Here is an 8,759-nt window from a genome sequence, read left to right on the forward strand (position 1 = left end):
CTTCCTGTAACCCGCTCAGAACTCACCTGGCCCCAGACGAGCTCTCCTAACCCGATGAATATGCACCACATCCACTGGTCCAGCTGCAGCGGGGAGCAGCTGAATGGCTTCCCCCCAAACTGCACGATCACTATCTGGAGGTCAAAGGGAGCAGAGACAGAGACAGACAGAGAGATGGGCCTCAGGGGCCAGGTCGGAGGCCTGGGCTCTCAGGACACTGCAGGGGGCTCCAGCTGCCCACTGCCCGCTGGCCCAGGTTAAATGGTGGCCTGGCTACCTGAATGGCAAAGGTGCCCAGCACGATGGTGCAGAAGATGGGGTTCCGGAAGATGCCGTCAAAGACGTTGCGCTCGCCGTGGATCTTGCGGGCATTGATCTCATTGAAGAGCTGCATCATGACGAAGGTGTTGAAGATGATGGTGTAGTGCTCTGAGGGCGGCGAGTGCAGGGGGGCGTTCCTCCCGCTGTCGATCTCGAACATCTTCTCACCTGCCAAGCCGAGAGTGCGGGAGCTGGGCGGGGCCGGGGTGGGAGAAGACCCTGGACCCAGCAGCAGGGTGGGCAGCCCAGACATGGAGGCACGCCCCAGACACGGGGGTAGGTAGGCCTGTGCAGTTGGGTGGCCATGAGTGTGAGTGAAGGGGTAACAAAACCCTTTATCCTCTAGGGCAGTGGTTCTCAACCTTGGCTGCACATTAGAATCACCTGGGAATCTTTTTAAAATCCTGATTTCTGGGCCTCATCCTCCGGAAATTCTGTTTCTTTGTTATGGGGTGGGGCCACATTAGTAACAAAGAAACAGAATTTCCAGAGGATGAGGCCCAGAAATCAGGATTTTGAAAAGATTCCCAGGTGATTCTAATGTGCAGCCAAGGTTGAGAACCACTGCTCTAGGGGAACAAGACCTTGGGTGAACTTCCTTCCACTTTTCCATGGAAATCTGGTAAAGGTGGAATGCTGGCTGTGTTCTCAGGCGACATTGCTTATAAAAGAAATGACAGACTCATCTGGACGGGAGGACTGGAGGTGAACTAGGGATACCTGGTAGGAGGCCATGGCTTTGGGCTCCCCCCAAAGTGCTGCTTTTTGTAACTGGGCATGTCCCTTGCTGAGACCTCTGGAAGCTCTGAGGGCTATTATAAGAAATATAATTCTTGTGTGGAGGCTGGGCTCCTCGGCCAGACTGGCTCGGACCCACCCGTGTTGCTGCTTCTCTTACAGCTGAGCTGTCACAGGTGGAGGGCAGTGTGGACTGCCCCCCCCGGGTATTGTGTGGGCATCCGCTGATGGCAAGCCTATGCGAGGTGGTGCCAGGAGGGCTTGTGGGGCTTCCTGTGTGAGAGGTGTGCCCATGAACCCAAGACCACCGAGGGTAGGTGCTCAGATGGGGAAGCCAGCCCGTAAGACAGCGGCGGCCCTCCTCTCTCCCTCGCCTGCAGCTTTTCTGGGCGTCTCTCCCACTTCTGCCTTCCTGTGGCTTCCTCCACGGCTTCTCAGGTGATCTTTACAATGGTCCTGCCAGCACTCCACCTTTGAGCTTTCTGGAAGAGGCCTGTCCTCTGAGGAACAGGACCATGCCCCACCGCATCTGTACTCTGTACTCGGAAAGCAAGTGCTCCTTGGTGTTGAAAGTCCAGCTCAAGGAGGCTCACATGGGGGGAGCCTGCCCAGGCAAGGACTCCAGCTGGGCCCGACTGGCTGTGTGACCACGGGCAAGCCTCTTCCCCTCTCCGGGTGTTTATTTCCTCATCTATCACCTGGGGGGTGGACTCTGCATGGATCATCTCTGAAGCACCATGGAAGCCAGGCCAGTCTTAGCCCATCCAGACCTGGTTCTTTGCCCAGGCTCCTCCTCAGACTGCATGCCCTTGGGCAAGTCGCCTCACCACTCTGGGCTTGCTGTTAGCATTGTCAAGGGGAGTGATGGCAGAGGTGCCTGCCTCATGGAGTGGTTGGCACCCTAGGTGAGAGTGTTGTGGAAATAACTGGTGGGAAGGCAGGTGTGTAGGAAGCCTCATGGAGGGAGCCTTCCACGGGGCAAAGATCACGTGGGAATGCATCAGAGAAGGGCCAGTCATTTCCCCCAAAAGCCTCAGGCTCCTCGGGGGCTGGCGTGAGGGGCATTCATCAACACTTGGGCACCACCTCCCGTAGGGTGTACTCTGTTTGGAGATGGCGTCCCTGGAAAAAGCCTTGGTTTGGGGGTTGGCCAGATGCAGGACAGGGCCTGGCTCTGCCCAAGTCTTTCTCTGTGACCCTGAGCAGCTAACTTCCTCTCCCTGGGCCTCCATCCCCCACTGGCAAACAGGAAGGCGGGGGTCAATCAGAACGCTGGGTCAGTCTCCGGGGGGTGGGGTGGGGGGCTCACCCACAAAGAGCAGTGTGAAGATGAGGGTGAGCTGGTAGACGGCGTGGCCCAGGATGTTCTTCATCATGGTCCGCGAGATGAGGGGCTTGTTGCGGCCGTACGGCTTCCTCAGAAGCAGGGTCTCGGTGGGCGGCTCGGTGGCCAGCGCCAGTGAGGCGAACGTGTCCATGATGAGGTTCACCCAGAGCATCTGCACGGCCTTCAGAGGGGAGTCCTGGGGACAGCAACCGTGGAGAGGGCTGTCGTGGGGGGACCAGCCTCACCTGCTGCCACCACGTGCCTGGTGTGGGGCTCATCACTGGGGGCTCAGCAGCTTCTAGCTGGAGCCCTGAGGCTGCTCTGTCCAGTGGGTCTGCCCTCACTGGCCTGCCCCCTGGGTTCCTGAGCAGGTTCGCTGAGGCTTTCCCTGGAGGACAGCCCAGACCTGCCCACTTTGGCTATCTTCTCCCCCAAGGACAAAATGGACCCCCAGGGCCAGTGGCCACCGGCTCTCTGGTAAATACAGCCACATCCTTGCCTGTCACCTCCCTTACCCCCCTCCCATGAGTCTCACCTCCAAGCAAGGCCACAACGTCCCTCACCATCTCCAGCACAGACTCCATCTCCTCTGTCTCCCTCTGGCCCCTCCCTGCTGCCTCTTTCCCCTCAACCAGTGGTTCTCAACCTCTGGCCCTTTAAATACAGTCCCTCAGGCTGTGACCCAATCATAAAATTATTTTCGTTGCTACTTCATAACGGTAATGTTGCTACTGTTATGAGTCGTCATGTAAATATCTGATATGCAGGATGGTCTTAGGCGACCCCTGTGAAAGGGTCGTTTGACCACCAAAGAGGTCGCGACCCAGAGGTTGAGAACCGCTGCCATCAACCATTAATGGCTCATGTCTCTCCTACCTTACCAGCAGTGCCCCAACCCTGTCCTCTTGACACCACCACTCAATTTCTCTTTATCCTTTACCCCACTTTGATGTCAGCAGTTATTGTTCCAAATATAACATTTTTATGGTAGGAAATTTGGGCAAGTAAAGAATAGCGCAGAAGCTAAAACTCATCAGTGACTGAACCACCTATAGGTTCCCACCGTCCAGTCTGGCGTGGGTCGTCCCACACCTCTGCCTGAGATGGGATCACATATTCATACCGGCCTGTGCAGTCATGCCATGCAGTCTGCACTGCCCAAAGTTGCTGAATCCATCCGTCTCCCTCCTTCTTCGCACCCTGCGTGCCTTGTCCTTGCAGCCAGACTCTGGCCTCCCGGTGCCCCCCAAAAGCCTTTCCCCAAGGTCACCAGTGCCCACTTGTCACAACTGAGGAACACATCTTCCAGCCCATCTCACTGGCCTCATTGGTGTCTGGCCACGGCCTCCTCCTTGCACCCCTGACCCCACACACCTCGAGCTCCTCCTCCTCTCTGAATGTTCCTTTTCTTTCTCCATCTCCCTCAGGAGCTTCTCCTCTTCCCCTGCCTCTTAAATCTGTGCTCCCGGGGCCCTTCCCGAGGTCTGCTCTCTTCCTACACCTGCCCCCTGGCTGCAGGGGCCCCATCTTCCCCCACACTGCCCGCTTTCCAGCCCAGCCCTCTGCCTGTGGCTTTAGCCTCATCCACCGGAGAAACACCTCCTCCAGGAAGCCACAGACCCTGAGAGCCTCATAGCTTCATAGCTTGAACTGAGCTGCTCCTGGTCCCTCTGTCCTCTCCATGTTCCTTCTGAGGCCCCTGTCTGCACCCATATTCTCACTACCTCCTAGGTATTTATCAGAGCTCCGCCTCCTGCCCGCTTCTCCCACCTCTGCCCCAGCACAGTCACATCCTACCCCCCACACCCTCAGCTTCTTCCTGCCATCAGCCTTCTCTGATCACGTGCCCCTTGGGGTTAGGGTCCCCGATCTCCACATCAAGGTCTCCATGGTTCTGCCACCAACTCAATCTAAGACCTTTAGGCAAACTGAAACCTCAGTTTCCCCATCTGGCATCCGCTGGTTTCCAAGAAGCCTTGTGAATTGCCATGTTGTGGGAGTGTCCCCAAGCCACCACTAGAGGGAGCACCTCACCCACAAACCTGGAGAGGCCCTGGAGTAGGAAGGGACCCCTTCAGCCGACCCTCAGACGCTCTCAGGGCTTGGGTATTGGGTGCTGCCATGTGTATCCCCAGGAGCTCAGAATAAAGCAGAGGGGAGCAGTGTTCCCAGGGCCACACAGCTCTTTGGGGGCAGTGCCGGCCTCCGGGCCTCGGGGTTCCTGTGGACAGGAACTTGTCTGCCCACTTGGCCGCAAGAAGGGGCCAGCCTTGGAATACGCCTGTTTCCTCCCGGGCCAGACTGGTCAGCCTTTGGGGGAGGCAGGAGGCTGTGGGAGCAGTGGCAGGAACCTGGCCTGTCTATACCCCAAGCCTCTGTGAGATGGGGATCATCACTGTTTCCTGCTGCATGGGGCAGGTGAGGAAGCAGGGGCTGCTGATGTTGGGGCCTGTGGTTAACTGCCCCTGGGTTCAGGACCTGGGGCTGCTCAAGACCCAGGCTGAGATCCTGACAGACAACTGTCTCTCCCCGTGACAGAGTCCCTGACTCCCCACTATGGCCCCCAATTGGCCTCAGGAACCCAGGCAACCAGGCCTCACCCGACACGCTCCATGTCAGAACTAAGGTCTCCTGGGCCCTGCCGGCTCCTTGCCCCCCCATCTGGCTGCCTGATCCCCCTGGGCCCGGCCCTGCCCCACCATCCCTCTAGTCCTTTATGCGGCCATGAGCTCTGCCTCCCTTGGGGATAGCCTCTCCCGCCTCCTGGAGCAATGACCAGCGCTGTGCCTGGGCCAGGCAGGCGTGGAAGTGAGGTCTAACCTCTCCCACTTGCCTGCTGACCTTGGACAACCCCCCGCCACATCTCTGAGCCTCATTTCCTCTGCTCCGCTGGGCTGGCACCTGAGGCCTGTGCTGCAGCTCCTGGCCCTCAGCAGGTGCACTGATGGGCGGGACAACCTGGGATGCCCTCCCCCAGGCTTCGGCATGCTCCACCCTGCCCACCCCTCGGGGGACCCACCTGCGTGATGCAAGCCCCCGTGAAGGCCACAATCACAGCCACCACGTTGACTGTCAGCTGGAACTGCAGGAACTTGGATATGCTGTCATAGACATTGCGGCCCCACATCACCGCCTTGACGATGCTGCTGAAGTTGTCGTCCGTCAGGATGATGTCCGAGGCCTCCTTGGCCACATCTGTACCTGCAATGCCCTGTGGGGACGGGGACAGGAGCCTGGGTGGGTCAACCGAGGAGGCAAGCAGCTCTAGCAACACTGCTCTCCTCCCCTCCACATCCTCAGTCCTACACAACCCCCACATATATACACCCAACTGCCAGCACAGCCAGATCACACGGCACACACACGTGCGTACAGACGCATATGCATGCACACACACCTACTCCTGACAGACCTAGCAGCCTGGGGCCAGCCCTCTCGTCCACCAAGCCTCTTCCTGCCCCTCTCCCCAACCCAGACCCCTTAGTGCAGGGAGCCTCCCTCTGTCCTTCCAGGGGGCCAGGCTGGGCACATGAGGTGGACGGTGGGTGGGCTGAGTGTGAACTGGGGGACTCGCATCGCCAGCCTGAGGCTGTGCTGTCCATGTTCCCCTAACCCCCTGCCTATGAGCTCTGGCCAGATGCTGCCCTCAGCCCCTGCAAGCCGCTCCTACCATGGCGAAGCCCACGTCCGCCTTCTTGAGTGCAGGACCATCATTGGTGCCGTCTCCTGTCACGGCCACCACCTGCCGCTGCTCCGTGTGGGTGCTGTCGATGATGCCTGTGGGAGGGGGCAGGGGTGTGCTCAGGGCCCTGGGGTGCTCCAGGGGGCACGGACAATCTGGCCAGTCCTGAACCTCAGGAGGACATAGGACTGGGCAAAGCCTCCTCTCTGTCCCCTGCCCTGCCCCTCCCCCCCTCGTGGTTCTTCCCAGCTCCAGGGTCACCCATAGCTCCCAGCACCTGCAGGGGATGTTGGGCATCTTAGCCCAGTATTGGCTTGCAGGCCTCCATGTCTGGGCCTGCTCACCTCTCCAGCACCCTCTCTTCTCTCTGCAACCCATGGCCACCCCAGCAGCCACCCTGGCCAGAATCTCTGCCCCCCTGCCTGTGCTCCAGGGGCTCCAGGGTTTTTCCAGGGGTCTACCATGAGCTCCCCCAGCACCACCTCTCTGGTAGGTTCAGTCACACCTGAGGAGGTCTAGGCTGTGCCATTCTCCAATGAACCCTGACCCACTGTACTGGCCTTATTCTCTCTGTACACATTTATCCTCAATAAAATCCCCAATAAATAACAGAATGAACAGATGTCATGTGGCCCCTGTCACTGAGCTGGGGCCAGTGGAAAAGGATGGGTGAAAGATCTCACTGGGCATGTGTGGAGTTTACGGGCAGGACAGAAATTTGAGTGTCAACCGTGTCATGTCGCTCTCTCATTCTGCACATCGAATGTGTCACCAAGGCCGGAAGATCCTGGCTCCGAAATCCCACTGGGATCCTTCCGCTTCTCTCTGTCCCCATCCTTCTGCCTCAGTAACCCAGGGCTCCCCTTCCAATCTGCACAGCAGCGCCTGAGCCTGAACCTGGCCCCCAGCATCAGCTGAGTCATTCTCTCACTGCCCGCTTGGCCTTGGAGGGACATCTGCATTCTTAGCTCCGCTCACAAGTCCTCCAAGGTGAGAACTTGCCCATTCTCTGATCATCTCTTCTCTCAGCCCCCGGCCATCCCTCACCTGTGCTTTAACTACAGGAATGGCTCATGGTCCTGCAGAGCCGGCTCCACTTGGCCCTGTCTTTGTTCAGGCTGTTCCCTCAGCCAGCTCCCTGTTATCCACTTGCAGGCTCAGCTCAGTGCCACTTTCTCTGGGAAGCCTCTGTGAGCCCCTGCAGGCCCCCACCCTAACTGATCACTGCAGCTCCCATCCGTCCACGTGTCCCCCTGTCCTGAACCTGGCAAACAGCACAGCCTGTGGAAGGAGGGAATGAGTTCCCTGATTTCGGGCACTGTGCTTTCTACCCCCCTCCCCATCCCCCCACCAGCTCTTTGTGACCATGCAAGTTCCACCTGCTTCCAGGCCCAGCTCCAAGGCATGTACTCGGGAGTCGTCCCGGCTGCGCCCCAGCTGACCCGCTGCCAAGGACTCTCCAGCCTCTGTCCACTTGGCACTTGCGGCCTTCATCCCTGCGGGGCCCCCTGGCCTGCCTGGGTGCTTCTCCAAGGCAGAGGAAGGGCCAGTTTTTCCTCTGAGGCTCCTCAGGCTGGCACTGACCTTTCCGCAGGCCTCCTACTGCTCCCAGGAGAGGGGGGAGCTGGGAGGACACCTTCTACCAGACCCTTGTCCACCACCTGGGACCTTCCTGCGGTCGTCTCCTGTGGTCACATCCCTATCCTGTTTCTCTGGACCTCTCAGGAGCTGTTCATGCTGTGGGCCACCCCTTCCTCTTCACCAGGCTTCCTTCCTCGCCTCCTGGCCCATTGCTCCTGGCTGTCCTCCTCCCTCTGGCTACCACTCCTTGGTCTCTCTGCCCGTCGCTCAGGTGTGAGGTCCTGGGTTCAGCCAGCTCCTCTGCTCTCCCTACTCGGCTTACCCCACCTGTGTCTTCACCTCTGGCCAGCTGTCTCCTGAGCCCCGACTCCACGGATAGCCATCTGTGCTCCAGACATCTCCACGTGGATGTCAGAGGGCCTTCAGCTCAGCCACCGAGTTTCCCCTCAAATCTGTCCTCTCAATTCCTAACACCTAGCTGCTGCTCAAAAACCACGTGCATGCTGGTGGGCAGCCGGCTCTGAAACAGTGGAGACTTATGGGATCCTGGACCCGTGTCTGCCTCATCCCTCCACCACATCCAAACAATTGCCAGGCCCAGCCCCTCCCCCACAGAACAGCTCTCAGACGTGCTGACTTCCTGTCCACCAGCACTGTCACCACGTGGTCCAGGTGTCACCTCTCACAGCTGGACAATCCTGGTGGTCCCTCTGCTTCCGGGCCATTCTCCACACAGCAGGGAGTGAGCTTTCTAAAACAGTGCGTGTCCCTTCCAGGCCCTCCCACAGTCCCCACCCTGAGCTGACCGTGCGGGTCACTGTCTGGCATTCTAGGCCCTGCATGACCTGAGTCTGGCACCTCCGTCTCTGGTCTCCTCCCCTGATCGCCCTCTCTCCTCGAGGTCCCAGCCCAGCCAGTTGAACATCTTTCTACACCAGAAGGTGCCTGGAAGTCTTTGCCTCTGGGCTTTCACAGTGCAGTTCCCTGCCCTGCCTGAAACATAGGCACTTGCTCCTGGCCCCCCCAAACCATCTTCCATGGCCTGTGATCTGACACCAGCAGAGGGTCTCAGAGCACCCTTCTCTTCCCCCAGTGAAGCCTTTATCTCTA

The 8,759-nt window shown here is 58.9% G+C and overlaps 1 protein-coding gene across 10 annotated transcripts in view; it reads right to left on the reverse strand.

The window, feature by feature from the left end:
• ATP2B2 (ATPase, Ca++ transporting, plasma membrane 2) overlaps positions 1–8,759 on the reverse strand; it is a 296,812-nt gene that overhangs the window by 15,874 nt on the left and 272,179 nt on the right. For all 10 annotated transcript variants that reach the window (XM_006758266.2, XM_006758265.2, XM_015560370.1 and 7 more), the window contains 5 exons: positions 6,057–6,163; positions 5,406–5,597; positions 2,369–2,582; positions 278–489; positions 27–134 (listed from right to left, as the gene is read on the reverse strand). In XM_006758266.2, the coding sequence (XP_006758329.1) occupies positions 27–134; positions 278–489; positions 2,369–2,582; positions 5,406–5,597; positions 6,057–6,163 (833 nt within the window). The remainder of the gene's footprint in view (positions 1–26; positions 135–277; positions 490–2,368; positions 2,583–5,405; positions 5,598–6,056; positions 6,164–8,759) is intronic.

The sequence above is a fragment of the Myotis davidii genome, unplaced genomic scaffold (genome assembly GCF_000327345.1).
Source record: "Myotis davidii unplaced genomic scaffold, ASM32734v1 scaffold73, whole genome shotgun sequence".
NCBI classification, from domain to species: domain Eukaryota; kingdom Metazoa; phylum Chordata; class Mammalia; order Chiroptera; family Vespertilionidae; genus Myotis; species Myotis davidii.